This window comes from Labeo rohita, chromosome 11, assembly GCF_022985175.1.
Source record: "Labeo rohita strain BAU-BD-2019 chromosome 11, IGBB_LRoh.1.0, whole genome shotgun sequence".
In the NCBI taxonomy this organism is placed as follows: Eukaryota; Metazoa; Chordata; class Actinopteri; order Cypriniformes; family Cyprinidae; genus Labeo; species Labeo rohita.
Window position 1 is genome coordinate 20,862,749 of NC_066879.1, and position 18,838 is coordinate 20,881,586.

Here is an 18,838-nt window from a genome sequence, read left to right on the forward strand (position 1 = left end):
TGTTTGCATTGGAACAACACAAAAACCAGAAGAAAAGTCAAATCTGATCAATTCCACACAGAACCCAAAAAATGCACTGGACAAAATGACTGGCACCCTTAACTTAATATTTGGTAGCACCCCCTTTGGAAAATAACTGAAATTAATCACTTCCTGTAACCAAGAATGAGTTTCTTACACCTCTCTACTGGAATTTTGAACCACTCTTCTTTTGCAAACTGCTCCAGGTCATTCAGATTTGAAGGATGCCTTCTCCCAACTGCTGTCTCCACAGATGTTTCATGGGATTCAGATCTGGACTCATTGCTGGCCAATTCAGAACTCTCCAGCGCTTTCTTTGTAACCATTTCTGAATGCTTTTTGAAGTTCGTTTCGGGTCATTGTCCTGCTGGAAGACCCATGACCTCTGGTGGAGACGCAGCTTTCTGACACTGGCCACTACGTTGTGCCCCAAAATTCTTCGGTAATCATCAGATTTCATGATACCATTCACACAGTCAAGGCATCCAGTGGCAGAAGCAGCAAAGCAACCCCAAAACATCTCTGAACCATGTTTGACTGTAGGGACTGTGTTCCTTTCTTTCAAGGCCTCATTACTTTTCTGTAAACAGTGCCATGATGTCCTTTACCAAAAAGCTCTACTTTTGTCTCATCTGTCCACAGTATGTTCGCCCAGAATTGTGTTTTTGTCACATATGTTTTGGCAAACTCCAGTCTTGCTTTTTTAAGCCTTTGTGTCAGCAGTGGTGTCCTTCTGGGTCTCCTACCATAGCGTCCCTTTTCATTCAGATGGCGACGGATGGCTGACACTGTTGTACCCTGTGTCAGCAGATCAGCTTGAATTTGTTTGGAAGTTAATCAGTTCTTTATCCACCATTTGAACAATCCTTCGTTGTAATTTTTCATTAATTTTGCTCTTCCATCCACGTACAGGGGGGTTAGCTACAGTGCCATGGACTGTAAACCTCTCGATGATATTGTACACAGTGGACACAGAAATATTAAGACCTCTGGAGATGGACTTGTAGCCTTGAGATTGTCTATGTTTTCCCACAATTTTTTCTCTCAAACCTACAGACAACTCTGTACACTTCTTTCTTTTCTCCATGCTCAGTGTGACATACAACACAAAGGTTGAGTCAACTTTTCTCCATTTTAACTGCTTGCAAGTGTGATTACTATATCGCCCACACCTGTTACTTGCCACAGGTGTGTCTAAATACAAATTACAGGAGCATCACATGCTTGAAAAGCAATTATTTCTTACAATTTTGACAAGGTGCTGATAATTTTGTCCAGTCCATTTTTGAGTTGTGTGAAATTTGATCAAGTTTGACTTTTCTTCTCTGTTTTTATGTGTTGTTGCAGTGCAAACTAAAACAATAAGCACTTGAATACCAAAACATTTGCAATTGAAACAATTTTCTGAGAGAAGTGTTGCATTTTCTGACAGAATCGCAAGGGCGCTGATATTTTGGCCATGACTGTTTGTGTTTATGTGTGTAGTGTGCATTCAAGGGTTGAGCAGGACACAATTTTCCCCTATAAAAGCCAATTACCTATTACAAATTAAGGGTGCAATTAAGATACTTAATGCGCAGATATGATTAATATGTCTAGAGCTGTTTTCCATAATCAGATATCGTCTCTTACATATACACACACTGCAATCAGTCTGCATGTGTGTATAAATAAATCTTGGTTGCGTTTCATCCTTGAAAGAAAGTGACAATAGACCAAAAGAGCAACAAATCCAAACTGAGACAAAAGACTGATGAGAAGAAAAGGTAAAGAAAATAGGGCAAAGCCAAATGCGTAATTTATGTGTGTAAACATTCAGCAAACTTGTAGCAGGCATCTTCTGTGCGTGTCAGGCAGCGCTAATCTGCAATGAAACAGACTCCGATTCAAAGCTCTCCTAGCCATAAATGTTTGAGGGAGATTTCTACCCTCCCAAAATAAAAAAAATAAAAAAAATAAAAAAAGCAGACACACTCATACAAGGAATTATTCATTAGAGCTTCTGAAAGACAGCAAAGTAAGAATTATCAGAGTGGTTCAGTGATGCTGGAAATCACATAATATCTGTTTATAAACACTTTAGGGACTTCATGACACCAGACATGTGGTGCGATGAAAAGAAAGACCGTATATTTTAACAAAGGCCTAAAATTATGCTTTCAAGAATGAATTAATGATGATAAGCTGGAAGTTTAGCAAACTTCTTGTCTTGTTGAATCTGAAAGCTACCAAGCAATATTTTTTTGCAGAATATTTGCAAATATTTAGGGAAAAAGAGTTTTTAATCTCATAATTCTGACTTTATAAGTCGTAATTGCTAGTTTATATCACGCATTTCTGAGAAAAAAGTCTGAACTGTGAGAAGGGAGAAAAAAAAAAATCAAAATTTATTTTTTATTTAGTGGCATAAACAGGCTTCCTTCTGTCACAAAAAGCATATTGTACAACCCAAGATATATTGCAATTATTGCAATTAAAATAATGCTGTAATTACTGTAAATACATTTTAGAATGTCACCATAAAAAAAAAAAAAAAAAACTACATATTGTACAAACCAAGATGTATATTGTAAAAAAATTACTACAATTAATATAAAATAATGAAATACATTTTTGAATGTAGTTTATTCCAGTGATGGCAAATATGAATTTACAGCAGCCATTGTGAAATCATGTAGGGAGGACTTGATCTTGATTTATCAGAATTCGATTGGATCATGCTAATTATGATACTATTGGTAATGTTTTGGTTGCTTCAATAGAAAGTTGTTTCAGAAGCAGAGAAAGTTCTATATTGAGAAACAAACATTTCTTTTTCGTTTTCTTCTTTAGAAAAACTATGTACTGAAAAATTGCACACAACAAGACCAGAGAAATAAAGACAGTAAACAGGGTCAATTTTGACATTATGTTGTCTAGACATTTCACTCTTCAATTAGAGTTGCGTCTTCATTAGCGGATATTCTCTTTGATCAGTGCTGGAAGCCTTTTCACTCCCTAGTTCAAAGTAACACTTTATTTCTCAACAAAGCAACTATGCATCTGTGGGTGTTTCTTCAACTATGGTCACATCTAGCCTTCTGGATACTCTTCTTGAGGAGAATGAACTCTCTTTTACTTGTCAGAGTGTGAAAAGTGTTTTGCCCACTAACAATGTTCTACTGTCTATTTACATGGACCTCAGAAAAAATGTCATTGCTTTTTTTTTTTTTTAAAGCATATTTTTCTGAACCAAAATTTGTAATTTCTTATCTTATCTCAAATCATGTCTTGTGCTTCATAGCATTCTGTCGTGAAAATTATCACAGGGTTTTTTTTCGTGAATAGAGAATTGTGAGGTGGCCGCCTCAGTCAAATTTTTGCCACCTCTGGATGTCGACAAACTCAGACAGGCAATACTGCAACTAATATAATAAAATACATTTTATAATGTAGTTTACTCCTGTGATGGCAAATCTAAATTTTCTGTAGCCATTACTCCAGTCTTGTCTCACACACATACACACAAAAAAAAAGACATACTGTACAACCCAAGATTGTGAAATACATTTTACAATGTTCACTACCAGTCAAAAGTTTTTTTTAAAATAAAGATTTTTTTAAAATAACTATTTTCTTTTTGAATACATTTTAAAATGCAATTTATTCTTGCAATTTCAAAGCAGATTTTTTAGCATCATTACTCCAGTTACATGATCCTTCAGAAATCATTCTAATATTCTGATTTGCGGCTCAAAAACATTTACTATTATTATTATGTTGAAAACAACTGAGTGGAATAATTCTCAGTTTTTTTGATGACTAGAAAGCTCAGAAGAACAGCATTTATCTGAAATAGAAATCTTTTGTAACATTATAAATGTCTTTATCATCACTTATGATCAATTTAAAGCATCCTTGCTAAATAAAAGTATTTATTTCTACAATTTATTTCCAAAAAAAATAATAAAAATAAATCATACTGACTCCAAGCTTTTGAATGGTATAGTGTATAATGTTACAAAACCTTTATAAACAATTAATAATAATAAATAAATGCTAATTTTTTAGATAAATGCTAATTTTTTGAACTTTTTTATTCAAAGAATCATAAAAAAAATACCCAACTGTTTTAAATATTGATAATAATAACAATAATAAACGTTTCTAGATCAGCATGTTAAAATGATTTCTGAAGGATCATGTGACACTGAAGACTGGAGTAATGATGCTGAAAATTCAGCTTTGCCATCACATAAATAAATTACATTTTAAAATATATTCAAATAGAAAGCAGTTAATTTAAATGGTAAAAATATTTCACAATATTACTGCTTTTGCTGTATGATCAAATAAATGCAGACTTGGTAAGCAGAAGAAAAAAAAAACATTAAAAATCTTACTGTTCAAAAACTGCACTACACTGGTAGTGTAGCTTATTCCTGTGATGGCAAATTGTCAGAATCCTACAGAAATCATTTTAAAATGCTGATTTTACGGTCACTTTTGATCAATTTAAAGTGTCTTTGCTAAAATTTCCTAGAAGAAAAACTGTACATTACCCCTTACATACATGTGTTATTCATAAAAGTACATGAAACCGATTCAAATCCATCCACCCACTGGGAAAACGGCATGATACCAGCTAAACTTTACTGCACAGAGTCCTCAAGGTAAGACATTCAAATCATACTTTAAAGTCTAAATTCAAATGCACCTGCAGACGGGAGTGGAGGTAGCACCGTGGTGCCTGCCACTCAGCATGTGACGATATTCAGAGGGGAACAACTTTTCAAGTGTTTCAAGTATTATTCTTTATCAGGAAGCTAAATCATCATTTCACACAACCACCCAGAGCGCCTGCTGAACAACAGAAGCGTTTCAATATATGTATGTGTGTGTGTGTGTGTGTGTGTGTGTCTCCCAGTAGAGCCTGAACACACTCGCTCGTCTCTGGTGTATATGGCCTGCTGGAAGACTCAATGGGGAACGGGACACACACCTGTTTCATCTTTCTGCCTCTATTGTCTGGCTGAGTTAGTTTGCCTGATTTAAACTTTTTCTTTTTGTGCACCTTGAACTAAGACCTGTTAAAAAAAGGGGGGAAAAAGACTGTTGCTACGGCAACAGGAGATTTCTCTTCTCCGAGAGTTTTCCGGTAAGAGGTGTAATTCTTTACGCTCAGCTTCACCTGACTAAAGCGAAACAGTTTATCAGGAGCTAAAAATACCTCATGCAGCCATTAAAAACATTTATTCAGGGAAACAAAGCAGATGGCTAAATAGAAGTGCCACATACGTGGATTAAAAACACCACATGTACACACTTACACACAATCACCCTATACGATCTTAAGGTCCCGACTGTCGCGTGCTATACTTTACGGGCCACTTAGCAGGTGGCAAATAAAGGGTTCAAAGTTCTGGCTCCAGAAAAGAACAAAGAGTACAAAACTGCTTGCAATGGCACTATGGGAGATTAAGAATTCCCTTTGAACTGGATCGTTCTCTGAACTGCAAATGCATCATTTCCTGCTGCTCACGCATGCATAAACCACAGTTCCATATCCCTTATTATATAATAAACACCCCAAACACAATGACAGGCCTCACCGTTGCATGAAGCGACTACCTTGTGCCTTTCTTTCACTTCCTATCACCCTCTAGAATCCCTGTAGTCTTAAAAAGTCCAGAGTAATGAGCCTAAGACAATGGGGGTGAACAAACCAGTTGAAGAAGCTTGGTAAGCATATGCTTACAAACACATGTAATTAATCTGTGAATCTCAGCAGGGTCAGTCGATGAACTGTGCTGCTGGCGATCGAGTTGACTCATTGATCAAATATTCAGCGGCGGGCAGCATGTACTTAAATCATGACAAATCCAAACGGGAGACACAATGCCATGTGAACTGGAATCTGACAACTTTTCTAAACCTAAACTTCTTCACACATCTTGACGCAGAGTTGAGAAAAGCTCTGAAATTGATATCACACCTTCATGATGGGTTGTCAAAAACAATCCAGTCTGAGAAAGGCAGACTCATTAGTATCTCAAATGACTACTACTGAACATATCATGGCAGAAAATGACTATTAAAATACAACACTATGCCAGTGATATCTAAAACAACAGAGGACTGTAAAGCATTAAAAAAACACCTCTAAAATTCACTTAAATTTACATAAGATGGAAATCACTGAAAGCACTGATGATTTTGAAGTTTATTTAGCAAAGGATTCAAACTAATCCGAATTGGTACTGAGGTAATCATAATTTGGTAATCATAACTGCTAACAATATGGTAACTAAGGGTGCACTGATATCATAAATATCATTAGTGTTAGGAGTGGGCGATATGATCTAAATCTTATATCACAATATGAGTCATTTTATTCCATGTTTGCTTTAAATAAGAAAAAAATTTAATTGAAACTTTTTTGACACCATAGAAATTTCACAATTAAGTTGGCTTGATACTATGTACTATTTCTATGTACTATTTCTAATCCACTTAGACTCATTTAAGCTTCCCCTCTAATATTTCTAATCTATTTAGCTAGCTAAATCATGCTAGCAACATGCTAATCATGCCAGAAACATACTAGTAACATGCTAATCATGCTAGAAACATACTAGTAACTTGCTAATCATGTTAACATGCTAATAACATGCTAATCATGATAGAAACATGCTAACAACATGCTAGTAATATGCTAATCATGGAAGTAACATGCTAATAATAACAACAACATGCTAGTAATATGCTAGAAACATACTAGCAACATGCTAGTATCATGCTAATCATGCTCGAAACATGCTAGTAATCTGCTAATCATATTAGAAACATACTAGTAACTTGCTAATCATGTTAACATGCGAGCAACACGCTAATCATGTTAGAAACATACTAACAACATGTTAGCAACATGCTAATCATGACAGAAACATGCTAACAACATGCTAGATATATGCTAATCATGGAAGTAACACGATAATCATAACAACATGCTAGTAATATGCTAATCATGCTAGAAACATACTAGTAACATGCTAATCATGCTCGAAACATACTAGTAATTTGCTAATCATATTAGAAACATACTAGTAACATACTAATCATGCTAGAAACATACTAGTAACATGCTAATCATGCGCGAAACATACTAGTAACATGCTAATCAATCTCGAAACATACTAGTAATTTGCTAATCATATTAGAAACATACTACTAACATGCTAATCATGCTCGAAACATACTAGTAATTTGCTAATCATATTAGAAACATACTAAAAACATGTTAGTAACATGCTAACCGTGATAGAAACATGCTAACATGCATGTAATATGCTAATCATGGTAGTAACATGCTAATCATGATAGAAACATGCTAACAACATGCTAATAATATGCTAATCATGGTAGAAACATGCTAATCATACCAGAAGCATGGTAACAACATGGTAGTAACATGCTAATCATGCTAGAAACATGTTAGCAATATGCTAATTATGTTAGAAACATGCCAGCAACATGCAAGTAACATGTTAATTATGCGAAAAACATGCTATTGACATGCTATTCAGGCTAGAAACATGCAGGTAACTTGCTAATCATGGTAACAACATTCTAGTAGCACAACTGACAATTTGAAAACTCTCTATGACACAGATATGTTGTCAAACCCCTGAACTCAAAAGAAACGTTTTCTATTTAAATCATAGTTCAGGTCGCAAAAGCATAAGTTGGTCAAAATCTAATTTTGTTTGCTTTGGTGCTAGAGATTCAGCAACTAACAAGCCATGGACGAATTTGATTATTATTTTTTTAATATTAAAACTCAACCAGAAAACAACTTGGTACTGCAAGTTAAACTAACAAATCGTGAGAAATGTTAATTCATAATTTAAAGCCTTATTCACTAAGGGTTTAAGCAAGAGCTGTTTTATTTACTACAGAGAAAACAGTAAACACTGCTGGGGTAAAACTGTGTCAGGTCTACCTTACGCATTTTCCATTAGAGAACTACAGCAATTCTTTCTCTGTTCAGAGACACAATACACATCTTGGGTTGTAGAATATGTAGTTGCTTGCTTTGTGACAAGATGACAATATCAGTTTCAATTTAAAAGATTAAATCTTTTGTAGAGGGACAAACACAACATCGATCAGAGAAAAGTTTAAATAAAAAGTGATTGATGACTTCTAACTGGACATGTTATGTTCTAAACTGAATAGTAAATTCATACAAAAACCATTTAGAGACGGGGTGTGTGTGTGCATGGAATTACCACTACTCCAAACTGCTCCGGTTCAGAGAGATTGGCATATTCGCTCTTGTACTTGACCAGTGCATTCAGCTGCTCCTGTTCAGGCAGGTACTTCACAAGATTCTGGAGAGGAGAACAAGACAAAGAACTTGTGTTATAGCAGAATGTGTGCTACATTCATTCAATTAGCAGTTCAACTTTAACCTGCAATCTAATTGTTGCTGGTTTAGTTCTAGTGTCTAGCCATTTAGTGGAGCTTCTCATCTAAATCGACTCTCTAGCAATTAATGACACACTAGACTAATTGAAGGGACGATATATCTCCCTAGAGAATTCTGAGGTTAAGCATCTTGCTCAAGGGCAAAACGACACTTGAGCAGACCTGTGATCTCAGCAACTCTCCAGTTCATGGGTCGGCCCAGGCTGGGAATGAAATCTACAACCTGTACATTAGCAGGTCTACTGGGATTTATAGAGTTTAATTTATTTAAAAAAAAAAAAAAAAAACAAAACAAAAAAAAACATAAATGCAATGGGTGTATTGTAATCCGGTTTATTTTATATTATTTAAAAACAGTACTAGCAGTTATGTAATAACTATCGCAAAATGTCTCATTTTATTAAAATAATACAGTTGAGGTCAAATGTTTACACCCCTCTTTCAGAATCATTAAAAATGTTAATTATTTTACCAAAATAAGGGGGATCATATAAAATTCATGTTATTGTTTGTTTAGTACTGACCTGAATAAGATATTTCACATAAAAGATGTTTACATATAGTCTACAAAAGAAAATGTATAATTTTAAAAATCAAAAAAATGACCCTGTTAAAAAGTTTACCCCTTCAGGAACTTTTAACTGAGGTAACAAACGCTTACTGATGCCCAAGAAGGACAAACAATGCATTAAGAGCCGGGGGTGAAAACTTTTGAATAGAATGGAGATTTGTACATGTTTCTTATTTTGCCTAAATATATATATTTTTTCTATTTAGTACTGCCCTTCAGAGGCTACAGAAGACAGTTACATGTTTCCCAGAAGCCAAAATAAGTTAAATTTACCCTGATTTCAAATTCAAAAAGGTTCAAATACACAAAAATTCTGGAAAACCAAAGAATTTGTGGGACCTGAAGGCAGTTTATCTGTTCAGGACAAACAAGGGATTCATGAACAACTATCACTAAAAAATAATAAATAAATAAATAAATAAAAACACAACACAGTATTAAGAATCAAGTGTATGTAAACTTTTGAACAGGGTCATTTTCATAAACTCAACTATTATTGTCTCTTGTAGAATATATGTAAACATCTTTTATTTGAAATATCTTATTCAGGTCAGCACTAAATAAACAATAACAAGCATTTATATGATCCCTTTTATTTTTAATTTTATTTAATGATCGTGAAAGGGGGATGTAAACTTTTGACCTCAACTGTAGAAATGCTATCATTTGTTTGCTATTTTTAATGACATTAACAGTTTATTTATTATTAACAATAGCAATATTAGCATTTAGTATGCAATAAGTGCATTGAAATTTTTTAGTTTATTAAATAAATAAATGAGGTAGTGTGTGATCCTCAGTCATTTAGCATGATGCATTGTTTTTAATCTGTTTACAAAGTCGCAAGTGTGTTACGTCTTGTGTTTTAAAATCTGTTCAAATTTGAAAAGTTGTGTATTGTTACAACTTTTACACTGATTTTGGCCAAATTCTAGAGTTTTACAACTACACTCAAAATTCCACATTGGAAGTCCACCAATTTTCATGCACTTTTTAAAGAAACCTGAAAAAGTTAAAAGGAATTCATGCCATTAGACTAAAACAGCTTTGTGGTTTTATATGAAAGCACTGGTAGCACTGCAGTTTTTCATTGTCCCATTCAGCATCTCTTTCCCCCAGTCAGTTGTTGTCAAATCTTATAAAAGAAAACAGCTAGATAAATAAATAAATAAAGGTTTTATCAGCAATATAATTAGTTTTATGCATGCAATCATGTGAACATGTCTATCCACAGCGTGCGTTCTCTCAACCTCTCGTGTACCCTTGTCACTCTCCACGAGATCATTAAATCCCAGATATATATGGATCTCCAGCAATTCTCGTTCATTAACGTATTGCGATCTTGTTATTTTCCCAAGTCGAATAGGTACTGGCAAAAAGTACTACAATATAAATCCACTTTTAATTAACTGCTTATCCGTGGGGTTTCAAACATGTTTTATTTTTTAGAGTCAGGAAATAAAGCACCTGCTCTCAAGCCCCTGACTTCAGAAGGAAAAAGTTAAAAGCATCATATACCATATATGAACTGGTCTAGCTTATCTCCAAATGGCCACTTCATTAGTACACATGAACATAAACCAAATAAATGGATGGCCACGTTCATCTATGTCACTATCAAAATGAAATATAAAGCACAGATGCAGATGGCTATTTCTGTTATTCCGATCTCAGTCATTAAGATGAACATGAAGGTGCTTTTAAGTGGTAAGCAGTATAAAACAACAAAGCTCTGTTATGGATCTGAAGTAGTAGATATTTTAAAACTATAATAGTGAATGAGAACCTGCACTGAGCTACTGAAGAATACATAAAGCTGAGCCTGACATCAGTTCTGGATGATAAAAAGGAGGAAATCAAAGAGAGAGAATGTTAAATGTATTTATAAAACAAAAATGAAATATATGCATTTAAGCCATGCAACAAGAAATGGGTCAACTGGCAGATTCTAATGCTTCTGTACAGTATTTCTATAATACGATTTATAAAAATCAAATGTGCAATGACCTAGTCCGGTGCTTCTAGTGTAGGGAGTTGCCTTAATTGTACTAGCAGCAATACACAAAGGGAGAAAATCTTTCATTTTTAACAGTGCTCAGTAGAGGTCAACCGATGTATCGGTTTTGTCAATTAATCTGCACCAATAGTTGATTGGCGGAACTATCGGTTATCGGCAAAAATCCATGCGATATTTTTTTCTGGGATGGGTCCATTGCTGGAGCAGCTGAGAAGGTCGTCATTATACAGCAAAGTCCCTATAGTCTTTGTTAAACAGCACGAGAGCGGCCTCTAGTGGCGGAAATCACTGACAGCACGTGCCGTTTGTTTAGACACGTGACACTGCGCTGCACAGAGCGGGACACTTCAAAGGCGGATTTACTGTAGTGCATGTTTTCATGTCATTACTAAGCGAAAAATCTGTTGATTAGCTGCAGCATTAGTGGAGAAAGGATAGTGGTATACTTCTGCCCGTTTGGTGATCAAATAAAGTCATCAAATAAAGACCGCCGCTTGAATTAAACGCAACGCGTCCAGTGTGTGTGATACCGGATAGCTGCGTCTTATAGACGCGGCACTGCACTTTTGCCCGTTGTGTGACTAACATATTTTTATATTTTGATTAGACAACCACAAATGTGACCTTGGATCACAAAACCAGTCATAAGGGTCAATTTTTCAAAACTGAGATTTATACATCATCTGAAAGCTGAATAAATAAGCTTTCCATTGATGTATGTTTTTTCAGATAGGACAATATTTGGTCGAGATACAACTATTTGAAAATCTGGAATCTGAGGGTGCAAAAGAATCAAAATATTGAGAAAATTGCCTTTAAAGTTATCCAAAATAAAGTTCTTTACAATGTATATTACTAATCAAAAATTAAGTTTTCATTTATTTACAGTAGGAATTTTACAAAATTTCCTCATGGAACATGATCTTTACTTAATTTCCTAATGATTTTTGCCATGAAAGAAAAATCAATCATTTTGACCCATACAATGTATTTTTGGCTTTTGCTACAAATATACCCCAGCGACTTAAGACTGGTTTTGTGGTCCAGGGTCACAAATGTTCTAGAATAGAAGCAGTTCAATTGTGAAAGTACACAATATCCATATGTATGCAATTTCAATACTGTGGCCTTTGTGTAGATATTTAAAGATGGCCATCCTATGTAATGGTAGCACTTCACAATATGAGTCCATTTGTAACCTTAAGATTGATAAAAGCTGTAGAATAGAAGTATTGTTCCTTGTTAGAGTGTGTTATTTCAGTATTCACTGATATATTTAAAAATTTTAGTTGCTTTTGTTAACATTAATGAACAATGAACTAACTGTAATGATCAATATATAATTAATATTTTTATTCATTTACAAAGTATGGTTCAGTAGGCTACTTTTTCTTTTTTTTTTTTTAGTAGTAGAGCACTATTTATTTTCCATTCAGTATCCATTTTAAAAACTTTCGTTTGATTGATCAGGCAGCGTGGTCCAACCTAGTTATCAGTATTGGTAAAATCCAATATCAGTCGACCTCTAGTATTCAGAATAAACCTGGCCTGGTTACCAAGTATCAGTTATACAAGCACCCTATAGCATGGTTGTACAAACCAGGCTGCTGAAAACTGCACCCTGAATTCCTCACATTTGTGGCTGTCCTCTCTAAACATGGGCATGCTTGAAAGGTCATGAATGGAGATGAGAGGTGATGTTACCTGGATCATAGGCTCAGTCAGCTGATCCTCGTCCACCTCTAAAATCATTCTCCTGATCTCCTCGTAGGGCATACGAAACGACCCCAGGAAAATAGCTGTAGGAGAGACAGAGAGAGAGAAAGAGTTTGCATCAAAAGCTCCCTGCAGTAATTCATCAACAGCCTCAGACTCTTTTTGTTTTGTGCGCATGTGTGTATGTCCACTGCATGGTGATAATATCTGATATAAAAAAGAATGAGCTTGACGTCTTCTGCATTTGAAACTCACTCCAACTAGTCAAGATGAGGGCCAGGCGAGAACTTCAGCAAGTATCGAGATAACGTTCATATATCAAGACAACAGGGTTTTCACCTCTGCCTGCATTTGTCACAAATTCTCACAATTCTTGAGCTAAAATCCGATTTTAGAAGAATGGCAATAAAGGAAAGGTGAGAGAGAAGGACTAAGTGAATGACAGAAGAGCAAAAAAGGGTGAGGGACGGTGAATTGCTGGGGTGTTCAGCTGGGACAGGAAGATTTCATTTCTCCCTTTCCCTTTCATTACAGAACTCTACTTATTGCCACAGAGACGCCTGGACAAATGAATTAGTGTGAATGCATGCAAATGAAAGACAGAAAGAGAAAGGCAAGAGGGGGAAAGCAGTTTAAATGTATTAAACAGGTGCAAAAAGAAGTGTGTGCGCAGAAGGAAGAGAGAGAGAGAAGACGTTGTATATAAGAGCACAAGACAGGTGTTATTGTGCACCACAAGGTTCTGAGAAAGAAAGAGAAGGACGGACAAATGTCACAATGAAAGGGACACCTGAAAATGTATTTTGATTCACATACCTTATAGCACAGACAGAGCAGTGGGGAAATAACTTTTTAATACTGTTTTCAAAGCAACATGAAAACGCTCAAAAATGAAGGGGTTTGTTCGTTTGTGTTTAACGTCATGCCAGCTTCTGTGGCTATTTTCATGGCAAGAAAAATGTATGACTCAATTATATCAGGTTTTATTATTTATTTTTGTTAAAAACTCTAAAACTGTTATAAAAATGAAGGGGAAAGATGAGTCTAAAACATTACACTATTTTATTGTTGGTCTATGCGCAAGCATCAGATGGGTGTTACTGTATTTTGCTGTATTTTGTGCGTGTCTCATGCCGTGACAGTAATGTCTTTGAAATAAAGGCTCAAGATGTTGACCCCTTACCCTAGTTAATGTTTAAAAATGATTAAAATAAATACATAAATAAAAAAAATAAAAAAACAAAAGAAAGCAAAGCAATACAAAACACACACACAAAACAAACCCTTGTTTACTCCAAACCAAATAAAGCCACAAAACAAAACAAAAAAACTTGTTTGCCAAACAAAACAAAAAAACAAACCCTTGTTTACCTCAAACTAAACACCACAAAACAATTCACAAAACAAACAAAAAAAAAACCCTTAGACAAACAACACCACAAAAAACTTGTTTTCCAAACAAAACAAAAACCAAAACAAAATTAAGCAAAAAATAAAACCTCCAAACCAAACACCACAAAACAAAGTGTTTTCCAAACAAAACAAATAAAAAAAACAAACCCAAAACAAAAATAAACAAACCCTTGATTACCCCAAACCAAACAACACCACAAAACAAAAACAAAAACAAAGCTTTTTAACAATCAAAACAAAATTAAATAAAAACAAATTCTTGTTTACCAAAACAAACACCACAAAACAAAACAAAACTGTTTACTAAACAAAACTAAAAGACCTTTTTTATTCTAAGCCAAACACCACAACAAAATAACTTGTTTACCAAACAAAACTAAATTAAACAAAAAACAAACAAACCCTTGATTACTTCAAAACAAACACCACCACAAAAAACGTCTTTACCAAAGAAAACCAAAACAATAAAAAAAACCTTGTTTACCTCAAACCAAACACCAGAAAACAAAACAAAAAACTTGTTTACCAAACAAAACTAAATTAAACAAAAAACAAACGCTTGATTACCCCAAACTGAAAACCACAAAACAAAACAAAAAACCTTGTTAATGAAACAAAACAAAAACCAAAAAAACAATTAAACAAAAAACAAACCCGAAACAAAATTAAAGGGGTCATCGGATGCAATGTTCACTTTTATACGTTGTTTGAACATTAATGTGTGTTGGCAGTATATGTACAAATCTACTCTATAATGATAAAAATCCATGCAGTGGTTTTTTAATTAATCTGTAAAAATAATATCCCCTTTTTCAAATCGAGCCATTCTCAGATGCCTCACTGACAGAGGCTGCTCCCACGATAGTTGATTGACACGAGCGTCTTACCTCAAACCCGCCCTAAATCAGCTGTAACTGTGCAACCTCCATTGTTTCGATGCCGGAGCAGGGATGTAAGTTAGACAAGAATATCTCCGATTGAGCGATCGAGGTGTTGTGTTGCTGGATGTAATAATGAACATAGTGGTCGTCATTTACTCCCGACATCTGAGCTGCTGAAGATGCAGTGGTTTACGTTTATTTGTGAAGGGAATGTGCCTCCCAATCTACATAAATGCGTCTATGCTCACGCAAATTGGTCATGATCTAGCTTCCCGTACATCAGAAGGGAGTATAAGAGTTTTTTTTTATGAATCTCCGCAAATCACCTTTCCTAATGACGTGCTAGTTAACAAGTTTTGTGGCTAAACGCGCTAAATGCGGTGAACAATCTCTCTGAGCACAGCTCCTCACTCCTGCATTTAAAGGAACAATCCATCAGAATGGGTTGATTTTTGCAGAGCTCACTTTGACAAAGTAAAAAGGGTGTTGTTTTACACTACAATTGAGAATTTTAACCAAAGTATATTATAGACTTTAAGATCCTAAAGAATCATATCAACTTGTGGAAAATGGGCATTCGTTGACCCCTTTAAACAAAAAACAAACCCTTGATTACCCCAAACCAAACACCACAAAAAACAGAACAAAATTAAACAAAAAACAAAATGGTGTAGAAAATGATTACTGGATAATACTCACAGAGGTTCTGTGCTATCTTCGGGTCCAGCACTTTCAGTTCTTTGACTCTCTTTTTGATGGATTTCTTCTCCAGTTCCTCGTCTTCTCGTCGAGCTGAAAATCATCATCATCACAATTTATTACCACACCCAAGTACATGCATGCAGAAAACCCATGTTCTAAAACACCAGTGAGAACAAGCAGATTCACAGAAAGAGAGTTACAGAACTGACACAGAGCTTGAAGCATACTAATGGGCTACAGCAGTGGGAACACATTAGTCCGCGCTTAATTTTTCACCATTACTGTCAATCACATCTGGGAAAGAAACTAGCATTTCATCTTAAACACCACTGAACAGAAAACACTGAATAATTAAAGAGCAAAGCCTTAAGGAAAATGCACTTAATGAGGACTCGTGGGGTTATGTGATATGTTGACCTCTCGGGGTCAGACGATGAGCAGGATGGCATTGTGTAAACATGTTTGTATGTTGACGAGAGAGGAAGAGAGTGATGTAACACATGCTGAATTTCAAACACCAATACTGCTCAAGAAATGCTTCAATTTCAATGTCAATGATGGCCAAAAAATATTATGTGGCTTAAATGTAAACTTCCAAAAATGCTGTAGCTTCAATTTTAACTTGTACAGTATATGACACCCAAAAACGCTTTCTAAGTAGGTAGCTTTAATTTAAATTCATCTATGATGCCCAAAAAGGCCAAGCAGGTAGAATTCATTTGAATTTGACTTCGATGTCCAAATATTCTGTCCAGGTAGGTAGTTTCAATTTGAACATGTCCAAAAATACTGTCAAGGTAGCTCATTAGGTTTTGAGGCAGAGCCAATGAGTGTGTAATGGTCATGCTGAGAGAGTAAGGGGATTGGTCTTTGGCAAGACAGCTGTGAAGAATGAGATTAGAACCACACAGCTGTGATGACTGTAGTAAATGGGGTCACACTCTCTCTGTCCTATGAGCACACACACAGAGTTTCAACTGTATGCATTAAGCTTGCATGGCGATTTTAGGAAGGGAGCTACATATTTTTGATATCATCTTTTTCTCTCTTTCGTGTGGCTTTTAAAACAAATAAAACATAGTAGGCAATGTAGAGGTCATTGACTAACAGGTTAAACAGCTCCCTCTTCAGATCTTCGAAGAGAGATAGTGAGAGATGGAGGAAAAAAAAGAAAAGAGATGAGCAGAGGAGCAGATGGAAAGCAGGGGGTTTCAATACAAGTTTAATTATTTAAGACACCAGATTAAGAGAAGTAAACGCAGGTCTCCGGAGAGAAGTGCATAATTGTCTTGTGCACTAATTAACACGGCTGTCTGGATACCGACTCAAAAAACACAGGAGCAGGGTTAATCTACAGGAAAAGAACCCTATTCACACAAACAGCTAACCCAGATGCATAGCTAAACCACAACAGCAGGAGCCCGTCTTATACGCTCACACAGAGATGACAGTGATTGCAATAGAAGGCCAAAGTAAATAGACAGCATCCTGCAAGCTCCACAGGTTATACAGTCACTAGCTACGTTCCAACCTAGTGAGCTGCCTACCCTAGACCGCATTGCAATGCACTATAGGAGCACCAACAACAAGGCACAAGTGACACCTCTTGGTCATTCTAAGGCAACAGTACAGGCAGTACAGTACATGTATTAGCAGAAAAGGCGATTTCAGAACGTCCAGAAAGACTGAGGTTGGCAAGATTTTTTAACTATATATGTATATATATGTATATATATGTATACATATATATTTTTTTTTGGTAAAATTATTAATATCTTTGTCACTTTTTATCAATTTGATATTTTCTTACTGAATAATAGTTGTAATTTCTTAATAAATACATAAACAAACAAACAAACAAATAAATAAAATCTTACTGACCCCATGCATTTGAATGGTAATGTGTATACACTACCAGTCAAAAGTTTTGAACAGTAAAATTAAAAAAAAGAAATCTTGTTTACTCCAAACAAAACAAAAATCAACAAAAAAACAAATCGAAAAAAAAATTAAACAAAAAAAAAAACCCTTGATTACCCCAAACCAAACACCACAAAAAACAAAAACTTGTTTAGCAAACAAAACAAAATGAAACAAAGACAAACCCTTGTTTACCTCAAACCAAACACCACCACAAAACAAAAAAACTTGTTTACCAAACAAAACAAAAATAAAATAAAAAATGCTTGATTATCTCAAACCAAACAATACCACAAAACAAAAAAAAACTTGTTTACCAAACAAAACAAAATAAAAAAATTAAACAAACAAAAAAACAAGCAAAAACAAGCAAACCCTTGTTTACCCCAAACCAAACACAGCAAAACAAAAAACTTGTTTACCAAACAAAACTTCAAAAACAAACCGTTGTTTACCCCAAACCAAAGAACATCACAAAACAAAAAAACTTGTTTACCAAACAAAACAAAAACATATGCTGATTTGCTGTTTAAGAAACATTTAATATTATTATTATCATTATTGTTTTTATTATTATCCATATTTAAAACTGTTGAGTACATTTTTTTCAGAATTTATTCAACTATACCATTGAAAAGCTTGGAGTTAGTATTTTTTTTCTTTGGGAAAGAAATTATACAAATTAATACTTTAGCAAAGATGCTTTAAATTGATCAAAAGACATTCGTAATGTTACAGAAGAGTTCTATTTCAGATGATAAACAATTCTACTCTGCTGTTTTCAACATAATAATAAATGTTTTTTGAGCAACAGATCAGAATATTAGAATGATTTCTGAAGGACCATGTGACTGGAGTAACGATGCTTAAAATTAGACTTTGAATCACAGAAATAAATTACATTTTAAATATATTCAAATAGAAGAAAGTTATTTTAAATAGTAAAAATATTTCTAAATTGTACTGTACTTTGGATCAAATCAATGCAGGCTTTCTTTAAAAAAACAAAAAAAAAAAAAAACTTTTGACTGGTAGTGTATACAAGATGATTTCATGCCATCTTAGAAAGCAGTCGTCTATGTATGAAAGTAGACAGCAAGGCAGCTCACTAGGTTTCAGAGCCCTATC

The 18,838-nt window shown here is 34.8% G+C and overlaps 1 protein-coding gene across 1 annotated transcript in view; it reads right to left on the reverse strand.

Annotated features, from left to right (window-relative positions):
• The window catches only part of diaph3 (diaphanous-related formin 3), a 352,867-nt gene that overhangs the window by 137,138 nt on the left and 196,891 nt on the right, over positions 1-18,838 (reverse strand). Inside the window, exons 18-20 of the mRNA XM_051123390.1 lie at positions 15,788-15,880; positions 12,783-12,877; positions 8,292-8,393 (exon numbers count right to left, since the gene is read on the reverse strand). Coding sequence (XP_050979347.1) covers positions 8,292-8,393; positions 12,783-12,877; positions 15,788-15,880 — 290 coding nt within the window. The remainder of the gene's footprint in view (positions 1-8,291; positions 8,394-12,782; positions 12,878-15,787; positions 15,881-18,838) is intronic.